At 35.6% G+C, this 19,488-nt stretch overlaps 2 protein-coding genes across 2 annotated transcripts in view; one reads left to right on the forward strand and one right to left on the reverse strand.

Moving 5' to 3' along the window:
- Positions 1–765: 765 nt before the first annotated feature.
- Positions 766–6,826, forward strand: LOC123556633 (uncharacterized). Its single transcript, XM_045347517.2, has 3 exons — positions 766–1,130; positions 4,236–4,376; positions 5,326–6,826. Exons 1-3 carry the CDS (start codon positions 887–889, stop codon positions 5,709–5,711), a joined length of 771 nt encoding a protein of 256 aa, XP_045203452.2. The 5' UTR covers positions 766–886; the 3' UTR covers positions 5,712–6,826.
- A 5,511-nt stretch (positions 6,827–12,337) lies between these two features.
- The window catches only part of LOC123556632 (cytoskeleton-associated protein 2-like), a 28,797-nt gene continuing 21,646 nt past the window's right edge, over positions 12,338–19,488 (reverse strand). Inside the window, exons 10-11 of the mRNA XM_045347516.2 lie at positions 18,425–18,603; positions 12,338–17,531 (exon numbers count right to left, since the gene is read on the reverse strand). Of these exons, the coding sequence (XP_045203451.2) occupies positions 17,315–17,531; positions 18,425–18,603 (396 nt within the window). The 3' untranslated portion in view covers positions 12,338–17,314. The remainder of the gene's footprint in view (positions 17,532–18,424; positions 18,604–19,488) is intronic.

Genomic DNA, 19,488 nt, shown 5'->3' on the forward strand with positions numbered 1-19,488 from the left:
GTTTAAGGGCGTAAACCTGGGTTCACAAGCATGAGCCATAGTTTGCAAATGTAAACCTATGTTTACGACCGAAAATCATAGTTTTGTTCAAGAAACCTAGCTTATCGAACGTAAATCTAGGGCAACGCTCGTAAATCCATTTGTTAATCCTAATTTATCAATATGCTTTTATGTTGGAAAAAAAAACTAGTTCATCGATCGTTAATCCTAGTTTTCGACCGTGAACCCGGAATCACGTAATTATTGGACAATCGCCATACATGTCACGTCCGTAAGCTTGAGTTCACGCTCATAACCCAAGGCTTACGGTCGTAAACATTGGTTCACGTTCGTTAACATAGATTCATGGTCGTAAACATAGGTCACGGCCGTAAACCCATCTTAACGTCCGATTTTTATACCATGGTTTACGTTTGATAAACTAGGTTTCTCGACTGAACTACGTAATTTCGGTCGTTATCCTATGTTTACGGCCGTTATCTTATGTTTACGCTCGTGAACCTGGCTAGCTATGTTTACGACCGTGAACTTGGGTTTACAAGCTTGAACCTACGTTTACGAGTGTGAACTAAGGTTAACGGCATTATCTTTACGCTTAGTATTCGAAAAAAATACTGGTTTTACGTTTGGAAAACTTTGTTTCTAGTTATTATTGGACAGTTGCTGTGCCATATCTGCATCCGTTTCTACAAGTCGCAGGTCGTCATCGAATCGATAAAGCCACAAGCTGATAAATCCTGAAGCAGGAACTATTTGTTACAAAGACGTTATAGAAATTAACTGTTTTCATTCTATCTGAACAAGTATAACTGGCAACAGGAAAATTTATGCAATATTTCTCTGCAGAATTGTGCAGTACTTGGAGTATACAAAACATTCTCTGAAAATGGCGAATAGGGCGTTTTCTTCTAGCTCATGCAGCCTCAAAGCTGCCTCTGTGATTTTACTTGCAGTTTTAATTCTTCATATAATTGGATTTTCTTTACCTAGATGGGTTACTGTGGAGTTTAACATCTCCCGATATGAGACAGTAAGAACAGGGGGTGGCTATCATGCCGGTCTCTGGCAACACTGTAGCTGTGCTAGCGTGCTCGATGTATGTCTGTGTTTCTCAAGAACAAATGATCCAGGTATGAACTGTTGTGATCGACATGCTATTTACAAAAACGGTTACATGAATTAGTCGTATGTTAATGTTATTAAAGCTAATGATCCGTATTCGAGGATATTTACCGAAATATTTATCTGCCGCAAATGTAAGAAATATATCCAAACAAGAAATATCTTTAAAAATGATGGTCGGCGAATTGTAATAAGGAAAGAAGTTTATGAATTTTTCATCTAACATTCATCCTTTCATCTAACATTTTTCAAATTGCAAAACTAAACACCGCACTTTAACAATTTAAATGGTTCTCTTTTAATTTTTCGCAAAGGTTTCGTAGGGTTGCAATTTTGTTTCGTTTATCCTTAGACGAATAATTACAGCAGTAGTTTGATGAAGATTCATGAAGCGGTTCATGAGAAGAGGTCATTAAACGTGTTTATATTTTTAGCTAAATTGGTCCCTATCCCCATTTGTAACAAAATAGCAGGAGACCTTACGATATTGTTACACGTCGAGTTTGATAAAAATCCATTACATTTTAGTGCTTAATGCGAAGAAAGGCATATCTACTTTTAGCTATAGTGGTCCCTAGTAGGGCCCAAGTTCCTATATAAATAAATTTGGAAGAGGACCTTATAATGATGCTCCAGACCAAGTATGACAAAGATCCACCAAGCTGTTCATGAGACGCTGTATAAAGGCATTTCTAGTTTTAGCTCTAGCAGCCCCTAAAAGGGGTCAAATTTCCCAGCTGAACAAAGTTGGCTGCGGGCCTAATAAAGATGCTACAAATCAAGTTTGATTAGAATACATGAGAACAAATCAATTAAAGGATTTTTTTATTTATTATTTTCATTTATTTCTAAAATAGGCCAACTGATCCCGCTTTAACAAATGCATATTCGCTACTCATGAATCTTTGGACAATGACGTCACACCTATAAAAAAGTGAACGTCAAGCAAAACATACAATTGTAATTATTTCAATATTTCTGTTTCATAAGCAAAGTTTGACCGTAGTCATATCACATAGATAAACTGTATGCAGCGTACCTTCATTTCAGTGTAATGAGATTCAGTCGTTATATAGCATATATATAATGAAATAGATTTCAACTGAGTTCAATATTTGCATACCATACTAAAGAAAAATATTCATATATAATAAATCAGTTAAATAATTTATAACAAATATATCAAAGCAAACAAGTACTCATTTTAATATGCAATCTGAATAAGTCACAAAAGCAAGAAACCTTTTCATATACAGACGACAATTGTAACAAGGAAAATCTTTTAAAAAGCACTTCTCTACATAAAAGACTCTTATCACACCCTTATTCATGTGATACGCAGACCGTATTCAGCTCTTTCTTTAATTTGATATATGTTGGTATTTGAACAGGTTTTTATCATGTTTATTAAACTTACTTATCATTTTGAGATATATCAATATTCTTGCTAAATATACTGAGCCAAAGTTAGCTTTAAAACTGTGAACAGCGTCGTTTAGGATAAAACGCTTTGTCTACATTTCACTCAGCGTAGCACAATCAACAGAGTGAAAGAAATTGACACTCTCGTCCAATCAGGCAGAGTGTTGCATAAATCTTCCATTTTGATAAATAATCTATAATGCGTTATCAAGTAGTTTGATTTGCAAACTGAAGTCACGTGGCATAGGTAACGAAAACGAATTTAGACGGCGTCGCCGAAAAAGTAAAATGAGGACCACGAAGGCGCTTAGCCGCTCACCAGACATTAATCTTGAATGTTTAGGAAATACGTTTGATCAGGAGCAATTTCAATTTCTAGAAGAATGGTCGATGAAAGGCTGCTACATATTTTGGTATATTTGCATTTTAGAGATCCATGGAAAAGAGTTGATGTTTTTACAATGTGTGTTTTTTTTTTATTCTGTGAAGTTCAGCCTTTTTTATCTATAATTTGAGAAAGTGACCTAAGTTTTAATCCCAGGTAATCTAGTTTCTAAGATTTTCTAGAATTCGTAAAGATAAACATTCTGCCCATGTTTCATGCGAATCATATAAAAAGATGTTGTTTATTAAACTTTGATAACAAAAGTTTTGAATGATTATGCCTAGTGGCCTAGTTTTTACCACAGTCAGCGGAGAAGCTCTGTCTAAATGACGAAAGATCAATCTGACAAGTTTTCAAGCTGATCGCCAGAAATTTGGCAGGCTCTTCTAAGATTTTACCTAGTTTGGAACCTTAGATAAATAAGTTATATACTTGACCTAATCTTATAAAGACAAACTATGTGTAGTTTTCAGGTTTATATTGTCTAGAGTGTTCACAATGGTTTTATTTCCATAATATCACCTAGTAACCTAATGCAAAACCAAAAATAACCTGGTATGAATCTTGATACAAAGTTTAGAAGGCTGAACAGTTTTACTAGAATTCATGTAAATTTTGTAAAGTTACAATTTTTCCTACGATTTAACAAAGTAAGTTCGACTTTACCGCGGATTTCTCAGTATCGAATCCGAGATTTCATTGAGACAAATATATCAACCGGGTTTCATTAAATCTGGGACACTTTGATTACCTCTAAAGTGTTAACAATAAAAGTATTGACCGACGACGGTCGGAACAGGGTCGTACCGAACCTTGATTTCATTAAGATGGTTACTGGTAGATCAGAGAACATGTGGCATCATAAATGCTAACATGGTATTTCTATGACTGACGTTATGATCTGATTTCGATCGAAAATAACCACACACGTTTTCGGAAAAGTTTCATAAAGATTTGCTCAAAGATGTGACCTCTAAAGCTGTTGACGCCTACGGGCTGTCATAACAGCTCTTCACTTGCCTTTCATCGCGCTCAGGTGAGATACCCATTTAGTTTGAAAGTCTGGGATATTGCCAACTTTATTCTACGTTTTCGCACTTTTATCGAGCTATGTTATATTTTGTATTGAAATTTATATGAACTGTAGCTCTAACTTCCGTTGGAATGTGTTAATGGTAATTTACAATCTATAGGTTATTGTGAGGTTTTGCATTTGTTTGCTTTTCTAACGATACATTGATGGACAACAGTGAACATTTGTTACTCTATGCCTTAACTTATGTTATTTTCTTATTTTTGTTACTAGCATGGTTTAAGATGGTGCAAGTTGCTGAAACTCTCGGACTTATTGGTTTGATCATCTCTGTGTTCTTGTCTCTGGCTCTGATGTGCTACAAACAGAACAAGAACTACAAAATCACCAACCTGATAATTATGCTCATCTCAGGTAATTTAGTACAGAGATTCCATTCCACTGAACTCCAATAGCTAATGGGCTTATATTGCTATCATTGATAGGCAAAAGTAATGAAAGAAATATACATTTTACTTCACAGCGTGACTACAATAAGGGGAACAATAACCTGCTTATTGCGATATCGCTTGATAACAGCTAATTATGATTGTACCGTTTCACATCTGAAAATAATATGTTATACCAGATTTATATAGAGCCCTTTTCATGAAAAACACGGCGCCAAATTCATCCTCGACCAAGAGAGGGACAGAGCGAGAGAAAACCCTCAGAACAGAGAGCGGGAGAGAGGGAGGGGGAGAGAGAGAGAGAGAGATCCTTTATATATAAACATGTCAGGCTCTTTGCAAAAAGACTGCTTAATCAGTATTTATTTCAGTTAAAGAAGCGCGTCAAAGTTTTGATCCGAACAAGACCAGATAATGATATAATTTGACCCCTAAGCATGACCTTGACTTTTGAGACAGGGGCATGAGGTCTGACCGCCATACTCCGTCACCCAAACAAGAAACAGGATTTCTCTTAGCTAAAGCCCATCAAGATGTGACATCACCTTTTACATCGCAAAACTGCAAAAAAAATCTATGCCTAGTTCAATGCAAGTTAATATGCATCCTATTGCAAATGACTATCTACAACGTAAGATTTGATTCGTTTTTAAATCTATAATTGAGTTACCATTTTATTTCTAATGATATAAAACCGACACGGAGTATACCTAAACGATACTGATATCTAATACAATGCTTGCAAATAGTAGACAAAAATATGGTAAGCACCTTTGTTAATTTTTCACTGCTGGCAAGGATATAGCAACATGTCAATTTACTTAATCCCTCAAAGAGGTAGTTCCGTAACTTCCAAGGTGTGTCTCTCATAACGTCAGTTTGAAAGTATTTAATCGGAAAATTCTTCATTTCAGGTGCACTGCTGTTAATTGGAGTGATCGTGTTTGGAATTAAAACAAAGGAAGGTCTAAAAGAATTAAAAAATTATCCGGGCGCTGTCGAATTCAAAGAAGGTTATGGAGAGCTTACTTATGCTTTTGTTCTCTGTACTGTTGCTGGATGCATTTGCATAGTCGTGTGTGCGCCTCTCTTCCTGCGCGACATGTACACTAACACTTCAGAGACCTCTCATGACGCTTCCGTACATTACACAGCTCAGTCTCCTCCGCAAGGTTATGTGCAAGGCGATCAGCAACCAGTTCAAAATGTGCCTACACACCCACAAGCGCAGTACGGGCCTCCGCTAGGATATGCGCAATATTATCAGCAGGATAATAGTGGAATACCATACAAGGCGTAGCCAGATAGTATTTAACTTCAGCTTCAATGTTTGCATTCAGATAGTATTTAACATTCAGCTTCAATGTTTGCATTCAGACAGTATTAAACATTCAGCTTCAATGTTTGCATTCAGACAGTATTTAACATTCAGCTTCAATGTTTGCATTCAGACAGTATTAAACATTCAGCTTCAATGTTTGCATTCAGATAGTATTTAACATTCAGCTTCAATGTTTGCATTCAGATAGTATTAAACATTCAGCTTCAATGTTTGCATTCAGACAGTATTAAACATTCAGCTTCAATAATTGCATTCAGATAGACGTATTAACATTCAGCTTCAATGTTTGCATTTATAAACTTATTAACATGTATCGTCTAAACAGAAAATTCGGGGAAAATGTTAGAAACGCTGAAGTTTAGAAAAAGTTCAATACGAGATGTGTATGGCAGTATGCTGCGCAAAACAAGGCCACATCACCTCTCTCATTAATATTTTTCTTTTTGACAGAGAGGTGGATATCTATGTATGAAAAGTTTATTGATGGAACTCAGAACTTTCACTGTTTCATTTGTTTTAACAAAATATTATATGAAAAAGCTACAGGTAGGAGCGACTCCGCGAAATAAAAGAATGTTTTCCAAATTATAAATTGAACGTAATTTTTGCTTTACATGAAACATATTATAATGAAGTAAACGTCTTAAGAGGTGCTTCTTATATACATAATAAATATATATTGTTGAAAACTGGCCGATCATGTTTATCTAGTGTAATGTTTATCAAGTCGAAACGTTTCCGGAAAACTTCTCCCTATATTAGTTTAAACTAGACGATGCTTTTGTAGAAAAGCGCATGTCTCCCCAGTGCATAATCGTGTAGGCAAGAAGTCAATAGGGGACAGGAGCGAAATTCAAAGAGACACTGATGGTTGTCTACAATAGGGATAATCTACTTGGGATGTCAAATCATCCCACTAAGTTTCAACATTCTGGGCCTAGTAGTTCTCAAATTATGAACTGGAAACGGTTTTACATGTTCAGGCCCCTTTGACCTTGACCTTTGATCAAATGACCCCAAAATAAGTAGGTGTCATTTACTCCGCATGTCCAATCATCCTATTAAGTTTCAACATTCTGTGTCATGTTGTTCTCAAGTTATTGACTGGAAAGAGTTTTCTATGTTCAGCCCCCTGTGACCTTGACCTTTGATGGAGTAACCCCCAAAACAACAGGGGCCATCTACTCTGTAAGTTCTATCATCCTATGAAGTTAGAAGGTTCTAAGTCAAATGGTTCTTAAGTTATGGACAGGAAATGGATTTCCGTTTTCTGTCCGCTGCGACCTTGACCTTTAATACAATGATCCCAAAATCAACAAGCAAATTCGATGAATTGGTATCCCCCGCCGAAAGGGTTTGTAGTGAGGAATGGCAAAAAATATATCCAGCAAAAAGTTAAGGATGTTAATAAGAAGCAAATAATTTCATTAGTCAAAATCAATTTAACAGAAAACAAATGTTTAATTAAAGAGTACATAATAAATGTATGATATTTTGATCCTGACTAAAGAATTTATTTTGAATGGGATATGCTTACTGTAATAAGCTTAGCTTTTAAAATTAAATGCAGTTAATTGAAATGCGAGGTGGGGGAATGATACAACTTGCATGTTGATAAATATTCATGGAAGGTTTGAAAAAAATCTCAAATATGGCATGAACAAAAAAATTTTTTTAGTAGGGGAGGGGGGGGGGGGGACCAAGGTAAGTGGGTGACCAGGTGTGGGTGAACAACTTCACGTGTTAATAATAAATGTTCAGGGAAAAGAAATTTTAATGAAATTCTGCCAAAAGTTTGTTATGTACAAATAAGTGGATTTTAAGACAATTAAAGGGCAATAACTCTGAAGTTACAAAAGAAATCCGTACGAAATTGTGTGTGCACAACCACATTATAGTGCTCTAAATTCTGTTTAAGTTTCATAGTTCTAGGTCAAATATATCAAAAGTTATGATGCAGAAATTGCCATATTTATAGTACCCTATATAGTTAACACTAGAAACTTCTAAGGGTGATAACTCTGGTGTTACTTGGGCAATCTGACTGAAACTTGATTGGCCCCATAACCTCATAGCGGTGAACATGTATATGACGTTTGTTTGAAAAAAATCTAAAATGTAGGGATAATACACGTTTTTTTGTGTATTAACGTCTGCAGAAGCCCGCGGGATTGTTTGTGACCGAGACCGAAGGTCGAGGTCACAAACATATCCCAAGGGCTTCTGCAGACATTAATACACAAAACAAACGTGTATTGTCGCTATTCTTGCATAAAAAATATTTCACGACGATTTATGTATTGTTTTCATATGTGATGACTTGACGATTCCGGTACATTTTTTATTTACCATTGGTTAGAGACCACCAATTGTTTTCCCATAGACTTACATTGTAACATTATGGCGTGTACGGCCTTCCATACATCGAAACATGTAGAGCTATATCTAATTACAAGTTTTTCAAGAACTATCTTAATTCTACCAAAATATCGGACGAAATACATATGAATAGTGATACTTTATTTAAGTAATTTTCGTGTGAATGAGATGACCCCCTGTTTACATCATTGACATGGCGGGAGTAATTCGTTTGATAAAACTTTTTTTCAATACACATAAAATGTAGCAAATTTTGTCAAAATATATAATAAAATACTGTAAATGCAGTGAAAAAAATATCAATTTTGAACAAATAATCACTTCCTGTGTTTGTTTACATGACTGACCAATCAAAATGCACAGACGTTACCTTATTCCCAGGTATACACTTACCTCATTCCCAGTAAGTTCCCTGTACTTTTTTGAATTGGTGGTCTCTGACCCATTCCTGTTGTTCTTGGAAACGGTAAACATGTTTTAAATATCCGTATCCAGGGCCCGGAAATAAACAACACTATCAAAAGCACATCCTGAAGGTTTTTAAGCGATTTTTTTTATCTCTCATTATTACAAACATAAAATTACCAATAATTGTTCATATCATTTCACAATTCGGTGGACTCGATCACAATTTCAAGAATACCAACTTTACATTCGAGTTATATTGAGTACGGACACGCATTTGGAGTACGGATGAGTACGAACGTAGTGTCAAATCAAATCAAATCAAATCAAAATTTATTTATTGTCGGAGATATTTAACAAATCAACATAAGCTATGTATAGCTTTTTACCGACACATGTATAGCTTTTTACCGACACTTTTTTAACCAGTGTCAAGTTTCCAAGCTGTTTACAGTATATAAATTCTTCGAGAAATTAGATAAAAACATAGCGACTGATACTTACCAAAATCATAAATATAATAGAGAAATCTACCTAAAAACGAACAATAGCACAAGTTACTAATAAACTTTGATAATGTGGCAGTTGACCTCAATACAATCGACACTGTTTATTTTCCAATACAGGTAAATCCAATACTTGCTTTATAATGGATCTATGACGGATTATCTTTGAACACCCCTGGACTTATTGGACTCAACTGCCACGTTATCAAAGCTTATTAGTACACGCGATACTTATTTATTCACAGTTATTTACAATAACTGAACAGACGCTTTGTAAAGGGAGTGAACTCTAAGAGAAGCTAGTGCGTACATTGATGGGGGCAGTACGTTTGGGGTTGGAAACAGACACAGCTAAACATACTATGGATTACATTGTATCTATAATGCTACAAGAAGAGGTTGTTATGGAAGAAACAAGACGCAGATGCCAAATTTCAGTGTGCGCAAAAATACATATATTATATACCTGGTAAAGCATTTCAAAAATAAAAATCATGTATTAACAGCACGTGAATTGCCTTGTTTGCACACGATTTTTCTCCCGTTTATACATGGGCGGATCCAGTGAAAAAAAGTAGTTTTTATGCAAGAATAAGGAATATTTATTTTTTTTTGGGGGGGGGGGGGGGGGGGGGGGGGGGGGGGGGGGGGTGTGATCAAGGTAAGGGGGTGACCAGGTGTGGGTACACAACTTCACATGTTTATACAATAAATGTTCATGGAAAAGAATGAAAGAAATTTAATTAAATTCTACCAAAATGGTAAGTTTGTTATCTACAAATATGTGGATTTTTATACAATTAAAGGGCAATAACTCTTTAATTTACAAAATAAATCTGAACGAAATTGTGTGTACACAACCACATTATGGTAATCTAAAGTCTGTTTAAGTTTCATAGTTCTAGGTGAAATATATCAAAAGTTATGATGCAGAAATTGCCATATTTATAGTACCCTATATAGTTAACACTAGAAACTTCTAAGGGCCATAACTCTGGTGTTACTAGGGCAATCTGACTGAAACTTGGCGGGCCGCAAAAACTCATTGTGATGAACATGTATATGAAGTTTTATATAAATATTCCCAACCATTTCCTAGATATGGCTCCGGACGGACGGACAACGCCAAAACTATATCCCTCCGACTTTCGTCGGGGGATAAAAGGGTCATCTACTCTGCACGTCCAATAATCCTATGAAGTTTCAACATTCTGGGTCAAGTGGTTCTCACGTTACTGACCGAAATGTTTTTCCATGTTTAGGCACCTGTGACCTTGACCTTTAAAGAGTGATCCCGAAAATCAAGAGGGGTCATCTACTCTGCATGACCTATCATCCTGTGAAGTTTCAACATTCTAAGCAAAGTGCTTCTTATGTTATTGATTAGAAATGGTTTCCATGTTCAGGCCCCTGTGACCTTGACCTTTGATGGAGTGACCCCAAAAACAATAGGGGTCGTCTACTCCATAAGCCCTGCGACTCTGGAGTTTGAAGGTTCTAGGTCAAATGGTTCTCCAGTTATTGATCAGAAATGAAGTTTGATGGATGGACGGAAGGGCGGGCGGACAGGGCAAAAACAATATGTCTCCCCAAGGGGGCTGGAGGGGACACAATTTATACTTTTGTGATCCAACTTTGTAGTGATCACGGCCAGGTGAGGTCGTGCGTATTATCTGGTCAAAAACTTATAGCAGACCATGTGACATGCAATATTCGTTTTTATCGTTTGTTGACAATTTCTCCTACATCATATTTTATTTGACTTCGTAGTAATTAGCAGTTTTGAGTCTACCTGCGCATTTCATGTCTTGAATATGTGTGAACGTTTAATCCGATTTGTTTAAACATCGTCGAAATGCCATCGTCTGTACTAGTTGTGATGGACTATTCCATTTGAATATTTTTAACAGAATCACTGAATTTGGAATACATAACTCAATTTCTTGATCATTCTTCGACATCTTTTTTTTGTGTGTGTGTGTTTAACGTCGCACTGACACAATTATAGGTACAGCTGAGAAATCAACGCCCCGAGTGAGGCTTGAACCCACATCGGTGAGGGGCAAGTGATTTGAAGTCAGCGACCTTAACCACTCGGCCACGGAGGCCCCTCGACATCTTTCCTCAGTGGGTATTCCGGAATATGTTGCCTTTTGTAATAATACTCTAATTGGTCGCGTTCTAGAGAAGTTGTTATTAGATTCTTTGAGAATTCAGAACAAAGACATATTACCGTTGCTGGTCCCACAATTTTACATGCACTCTATGATTTTGATAAATTAAGTCTGAATAAAACCATTCCTAGTTGGTCGTACAATTTATTTGATTATAGGGACCAGAGATGTATCTAGCTTATGCTACCTGACGCAGAATATACACTTTATGACTGCTACGAGTGCATAAATATCATTACTTTCTTTTAAATAATCTTTTTTTTCTATTTCTTTCCTCAATATATTCTTTTCCACGAAACAAGTTGCCGAAAGACCATTTTTTAAGTTTTGACGAAATTCAAGTGTTTTTTTTTTCAAAATTCCAACATTTTTCAGATTTTTTAGAGTTTTTATCATTTTCAAGGAGTTTTCAAAGACTAGCACCAGATTCAATGAATTTTCAAACCCTGTAATAGAACACAAAAGAAAAGCAAATATGACAGAATAAAATTAATTTATTCATGTTTCAATAGCATTAAGTAATATACTAATTTGTATGTGTACTGAATTTACAATACATTGGCATAGTTCATTCTTTTTAAAGACATAAGAACAGCATCTCTTTAGTATGTTAATTTCATGGTAAGTTTTATTTTTTTTATTTGGGTTTTACGGCGCACCAACACAGTATAGGTTATATGGCGCCAAACAGGACTACAAATTTTGGTTTCACATCTCATTTACATCGAAATAAAAACATTAGGTATGGAATCAAAATTTGTATACCTGCTGGAATCACAGAGTTACAGCAAAACCAAGTGTTAAGACCCTATTAGTCGCCTTTTCCGATCATGAAAGGGTAAGGCAGTGGTTCCAATTCTTTTCATACAAAGATCGTCCCAGAACCACATCATAGCTTGTACATGTTGTAATATTTGACTATCAACTATAATGTGAACAAGCAAATTCGATGAACTGGTATCCCCCGCCGAAAGGGTCTGTGGTGAAGATCGGCAAAAAAATATATCCAGCAAAAAGTTAAGAATGTTACAAAGAAGCAAATAATTTCATTAGTCAAAATCAAATTAACAGAAAATGAATGGGTTTTTTTGTTTTTGTTTTTTTTTTGTTGGGGTTGGGGGGGGGGGGGGGGGGGGGGGGGGGGTGACCAAGGCAAGGTGGCGACCAGGTGTGGGGTACACAACTTCACATGTTTATAATAAATGTTCATGGAAAAGAATGAAAGAAGTTTAATGAAATTCTTCCAATTAGTTGGTTTGTTATGTACAAATCTGTGGATTTTTAAACAATTAAAGGGCAATAACTGTATGAAAAATTGACCAATAGGCTAAAATGGCTGCGGACGGACATTTTTCATTAAATCAAGGACAATAACTCTAAGGAAAATTGAAGGGCATCATCGCAGTATCTTGGTTCATGTCTATTTCAAGTTTGATGAAATTCTACCTGCTAGTTACTGAGAAATGGCTGCGGACAGACATTTTTCATTAAATCAAAGGCAATAACTGTAAGGGAAATTGACCAATCAAAAAAAAACTTGACGGGCATCATCGCAGTATGTTGGTTCATGTTTATTTCAAGTTTCATGAAATTCTACTAGGTAGTTACTGAGAAATGGCTGCGGACGGACGGATGGACTGACAACACCTTTTCAATACCCCACTCCCGATTTCATCGGCGGGAGATAATAAATAACCAAATATGGTTGGTTAGTTCATACATTTTAGCGACTGTTTGAAAAACACTGTCATGTTTATTGAGAAAGAAGATAGACAAAAGAGTGTAAGCAGTATAAATGTACCATTTCCCTTAAAAATATTTACAGCATTAGCACATATTGAAATAAGCAGCATCAGCAATAAATCCTCATATACAATATGACAGAATGAAATATTAAATATTTTTAAACCTGCACTGACAGCTATCTGTAAAAAGCAACCCTTCTAAAGGACCCTGAAACCCTTCCCCTAAGGCATATGACTGAAAAGAAGAGCTGTCACTATTGGTGACAAATGCCCAAGAATGCTACCAAGAATGCTACAGTTGTCTGCGCAAAAAACTCACACATCATTTCTGGACCTTGACCAGAGAAATCTGGGTCAGAAGTGTGACACACCTCAATATGGTTAACATTTCGTCGCTCGAGAACCGTAATGTTCCATGTGTATTTTTCTTGTTTTCGAGAAAATCAAGTTTGAAGTTTCAGGGGTTTATAACTTTTTTGTTTGTTGACGAATTCTAACAGAAATTGGTATGTGTTTTATTTATGTAGTTCTAAGGAAAGCTTTAAAATATTATAAAGAATCGTTGATTCAAACACCGCACTGGAAATCTGTCTAGTGCAGATAGAACATTCTACAAAATGTAATCGCTGTTCCACTCAGAACCATAATGTTCTTTGCATTTTTCGTTCCTGCCTGTTAATCATGCCTATGAGCAAATTCAATTAAACCGAGACTGCAGTTTCACTGTCTGGTTTGGTCTTTCTCAGTGCTTTCTAAGGAAGCATTGAAGTGTTACACCGAAGGGAATTACTTTTGTCCAAATACGTTCTCATCCGAATTATTACAGCACTCCAGTTTCACAATTTTTAATTAAACGTGCCATTTCTAGAGCAGAACAATTGTACAAATATGTATGAGTTTGGAATTAAAATGATTACTTACATCTAGACTACTGCTATGTGAGAATTCATTTGCAATTTTACTTGTTGACTTCTACATCAGATTCATTCTTCATCCATTTTATATGATATCACATGACTTGATAGGAGCAATCTGTTGGTTACCATGCAGATAGAACATTTTGGTTCTCAGGAAAACATGAAAATTGCAGATAGAACAAAAAGGCTCTGTTGATATCTAAAAATAGAAATGCCTCCCGAAAGAGGACCAGGTCACTGTAACCTAGATCTCACCGAGATCTTTCCAATGGTATACAATACTTATTTTGGCCAAAATGACAGAGAGAACATTATGGTTCTCAGGCGACGATTTGTGTCAAATTATTTTCAAATCCCTTGATAAATGGCAGGGTTATGGACACACAAGAAACACCTTTGTCTTCTAAGTTGGTCACCTTGGAGCTAGGGGTCTGGGTCTTGCACATGACATGTCATCTCAATATAGGGAACAATTATGCCAGGTAATTTTAAAATCCCTTCATCAATGGCAGAGTTATGGACCAGACAAGAAACAGACCATGATAACTTTTAACCTGAAAGTGTGACTTTGACCGAAGAGCTAGGGGTCTGGATCTTGCGCAAGACACGTCGTCTCATTATGGGAAACATTCAATCCAAGTAATTTTAAAATCCCTTCACCAATAGCAGTTATGAACCAGACACGAAACAGACCCTGTTAACCTTTGACCTCTAAATGTGATGACCTTGGAGCTAGGGGTCTGGGTCTTGCGCAGGACACGTTGTCTCATTATGGTGAACATTTATGCCAAGTTACTTCAAATTCCCTTTATGGATGGCACAGTTCGGGGCCATAAAATCCACTGGAAGATACCCTAAATAAGAGGGTCCCTAAGGCCGTGTATTGCTAACATGATCTAGCTCTTATCCCAGGCAAGTCTTGAGTATTTGTATGATTTTATAAATTTCATGAAGACTGAGCCAACATGTGACTGTGAGTGTCAAAAAGGATGACTGACACCAGGCAATCACAATAGCTCACCTTGAACACTTTGTTCTCAGGACAGCCAAAAATGAAACTTCCTCTGTTGTTTTTTTTTCCAGAAAGAAAACAATATCTCTTCAATAACATTGAAAGATGCCCATAAATCTATGAAAAAATACACAATACACTTGATAATATATTAGCATCTGATTATGCTAGTTCCTTCGGATCTAGTAAATATGATAATAAGCCATCCAGCAGTTACATCTATATGTGTGCATTCAAGTACTATAATGCAGTGTAAACATTCAAGCAGTATCAAATAAATAAAATGAAAATAAATACATGTAAACTTGCATGCAGAATTCTATTTATGTAACTGTACAGAACAAGCAAATTCGATGAATTGGTATCGCCTGCCAAATGGGTTTGTGGTGAGGAATGGCAAAGAAATATAACACGCAAAAGGTTAAGGATATTACAAAGAAGCAAATGATTTCATTACATTTGAACTTAAAAGAACAGATGTCCTTAAGACAGCGTGGGTGGTGGGTGGGGGTTACAACTTCACATGCTGATAGGGGGAGGGGGGGGGGGGGGGGGGTGACTGGGTGAAGGTACAAAACTTCACATGTTGATGATATTGATGGAAAATTAAAAATGAGGAAAAACTATTTGTTGGGGGAGGGGACAGGGTGCATGATCTTACAATTCTTTATCTAGTGAAATGTAGGGCAAGTCTTGCTGTTTCTCCAAAGAAATCAATAAGTACAGAGTAAAGTGTGGTTGAATTGTAAGGCTGCTTATGCAAAAAAACATAAAAAAATGATGTGAAATTTCCTATGGTATTTTATGATAATGGAACCCTAATACATAACATGCTATTAATCAAACAGCTTCCCTCTAGGAAATTCAAACTTTGTCTTACCTACTAATAAAAGGGTGATCATTGCACTTCACAAACAGGTAATTTCTTTTCTGGTTTCATACTTTGATACGTTTATTTTTAAAACAAAAATTGGTGTCAATCATCAGTGGTATTCTATGTCTAAAAAGTGACAAAGAATTTTTATTATTGCTATTAACTCCCACTAAAGAGGCAACTGTATTTACAAGGGTTGATCCAGAAGTAATGTCACTGTGTCCAGCATGCATTTATTCATCATTATATTATCATACAAGTTGTACCAAAATGAACGCTAATTCAGGTAAACATTATTTTCCAGGGTTATTTCATTCGTAAAATCATACAACTTCTAAGTTCATCCCTGTAGATATTTCGTCGCACACAAAAATAGAGTTTCTTTCACAAACAGAAAAAATAAATAAAATTAAAGACAACTGTTAACTGATATCAAAATAACACACTTTATCATATCACATTATTATGATGTAAAGTTACATCTTTCAGCAGTCAATGGTTAAAACTATAGTGGAGCCTTGCAGATTAAAGTAAGCTGTATAGTGGTAAGACTTTTTATTGCTTAGTGACAAAAACCTGAACTGCTAACTTCAATAATGTGCCGTGATCATCATTACCATACTTTCTGTACATGTCAATATTTCGATAAGAAAGCAATAAATTTTTATATTTTCAAAAATATTCCAAATAGATCAAGGTACTCAAGTAGGATTTTTGCTGCTTTTTTATGGCTATGGTAACATTACTTTTGGATCAACCTTCATTTGTTAATAATTTTAACCAAAAAGTAAGGTAATTCAATGAAGTGTAGTCAGTATAGCAACAAACTCAGTGCATCAAATAAATTTCAGACCTCCCTGTGATGTTACCTTACGTTGGTTGCACTGACTATACAGAGTAAATCTCCTAAAAGCTTTCATCACTCAATAGAAATATAATGCAAAATATGTATTCTTTACAATACTAAGAAAATATCAATTTTAATAAGACTGATTTATAACTTTTGTTGTTTAATGTATGCTCCAACCCCTCATTTTTTTAAGTTTTGATGTTCAACTGAAGGCAGGCCCATAAAAGAAAAACAACAAAAATTTGAATGGGCAACATTAGGTAAAAAAAGCAGTGTAATTCCACTAAACTCCTATAAACCTGTTTCAGATTATCACTAGATAATATCAACATTTCAAACTCACATCATTACTCTACATATTTCATGTCATTTGAACAAAGATTTATTTCCCTTTGCAATCATATTTCAGCTGTAAAATCTTAAAGTTTATTTCCACCAATTTCCTGTTATATTGGTGAATTCTCTGCTAATGCTATGACATTATCGATTACTGATATTTTTCAAAAATGTCATATGCAATGTTTTCCACATTTTCCAACTCTCATTGCATGACTCTTCAATCCATGTTCAGACATTTTCAAATACAACACTAATTTCATATTTTAAGAAAAGCTGTTAGAATTCCAGATACAGTCCATGGCTTCATGTTTCAATTTACATTTTTCTTGTGAATTACTATTTATAGAACACCATGTACATTTACGACTCCTCCACTGCTGCAAGTGCAGAGTCTAATGCCAGGTTGGGCTGAAACAATACATCGTCACCTTTAACATCATCCAGACTTGAATAACTCTTTTTCTTGTCTTTAAGTGATTCTGGGAGATTCTGCAGACTTCGTCTCGTAGATCTACGTACGGGAGTGATTACCTGACACTGACCGGGTGTAGATGTTTTCTTACTTGAGGACCGCTTTCTGTTGAAACAATAGAATATACTGTAGAACAACATAATACTTTTATATCTCTATAAACATTGTCATTGAATTCTTAGGTGTACATTCATACAAGTATGTTTTTCCACAGTAGTTCATTTAATTGTAATTGGTGTGTGTTGGAGGAGGGTTGGCAGTTAACCGAGCAGACCTGTTCTCCGCAAGTAACTGCCAACTTCCCCACATGAATCAATGGTGGACACATGATTTGTAACATGATCTCTTTTATCAAACCATCACAGAGAACATGCACCTCACCCTAGGATCAAACTCATGACCCTGCAATCCATAGACCTGTGTGCTCTCCCTATTGAGCTGAGCGGGTAGGCTTCAAAAAAGTATGTTTTATTTTTTTAAAGAATCAAACTGTAATGGAAGCATTACAAATAAAATAAGTCATCTTTGTACCTGGTACAAAATTTTAATTTTGTTCAAACTGGATGTATCTGTAATAAATAAAAATCTCCCAAAATAGTTCCCAATGTTTGTTTATTTAATGGATGCCTCTACCAGGACAAAATAAGACAATTTTCCTTAAAAACCACTAATTAACAAATAAACTAGATATGTGTCCCTACTTTCTGTCACTGCACATGGTTTTATAACTCTAGGTGAAATATTTTTAAGATATATTCAACACAAATTTTTAAGCACTTTATAATGTACTTTTTACTAAGTCAAGGACAATAAATCTGGTTTAGAAGAGTAAAATCCCATTTTGAGAACATCAAGTGCACAACTTCACTTGCTTTTTAACAATCCTCTAATGTACTCTAAGTCAAGTACTTTTTTAGACACAAACACAAATGTCAAAAGCAAATAGGACCTATCTGATATATTTGTTGAACAGTATTTCTGAACAGAAAAATACAAACCCTTCGCTAAATGGAGTAACATTTGATACTGTGTACACAACAGCGGATGATTCAAACACATTTTCCTCCTGGACTTCAGACCGACGTGGGGTATAACATCTTCGCTTTGCCTGTCTCACCTTCTCCTCTATCACATATTTCAATGTCTCTGTTTGACATTTTGCAAGTCCTTCTTTTGGCTATAAAATGAAATATTACTAAATGTATATACAATCGAACTTCGTTCACTTGATCTTGCTAGGCCCAGCAAAATTTGTTCCAAGTATTAGTGGTTCGAGCCATCGAACAAAATATATTATACAGGGATTTTGCGGGCCCTGACGACGAGTCCGAGTGATAGGTGGTGTACGTGTTATCCAAAGAACAAAGTTTGACGGTTATTAAGACAAATCTAAAATTTATTTGATAGTACATTTATGTATTCAGTCAAACACAAACATTACATTAAGAATAACTGAGGCTCAGAAAGTTACAAATATATGAAAATCCATGATTGTATGATATCCAAAAAATACCATGCATGCAACTTAGTCACTCAAAAAGAGGTAAAGTGATTCGAAGTCAGCAACCATAACCACCTGGTCACTGAGACCCCTACTTTACCACTGATACTGCTGAAAAAAACTATTAAACTACATGTATACTGGTAATTCATGCTAATACATGTCATCTGGAGTCCTGATATGTTTCTTTGTAAAAAGTCAATCAGTTAGATATAAAAACAAGAGCACCGCCTTGCGTGTGCTGACGCTCATCTGATTTTTTTTGTGTAATAGAAATATTGTCCTACCCATGATTTTCTAAGTCTAAAAAGGGCCATCATTCTTGCAAAAAGCAGGATAGAGTTATGTTTCTTGATGTTCAGTGTCCACTTATGATGGTGAAAAACTGTTGCAAGTTTTAAAGCAATAGCTTTGATAGTTTATAAGAAAAGTTGACTTAAGCATAATACTCAACCAAGAAAATGATTTTCTAAGTCCAAAAGGGGCAATAATTATTGCAAAAAGCAGGATGGAGTTACGCTGCTTGCTGTACAGGGTCAGCTTATGATGGTGAAGAAGTGT

This window comes from Mercenaria mercenaria, chromosome 5 (genome assembly GCF_021730395.1).
Source record: "Mercenaria mercenaria strain notata chromosome 5, MADL_Memer_1, whole genome shotgun sequence".
Classification (NCBI taxonomy): Eukaryota; Metazoa; Mollusca; class Bivalvia; order Venerida; family Veneridae; genus Mercenaria; species Mercenaria mercenaria.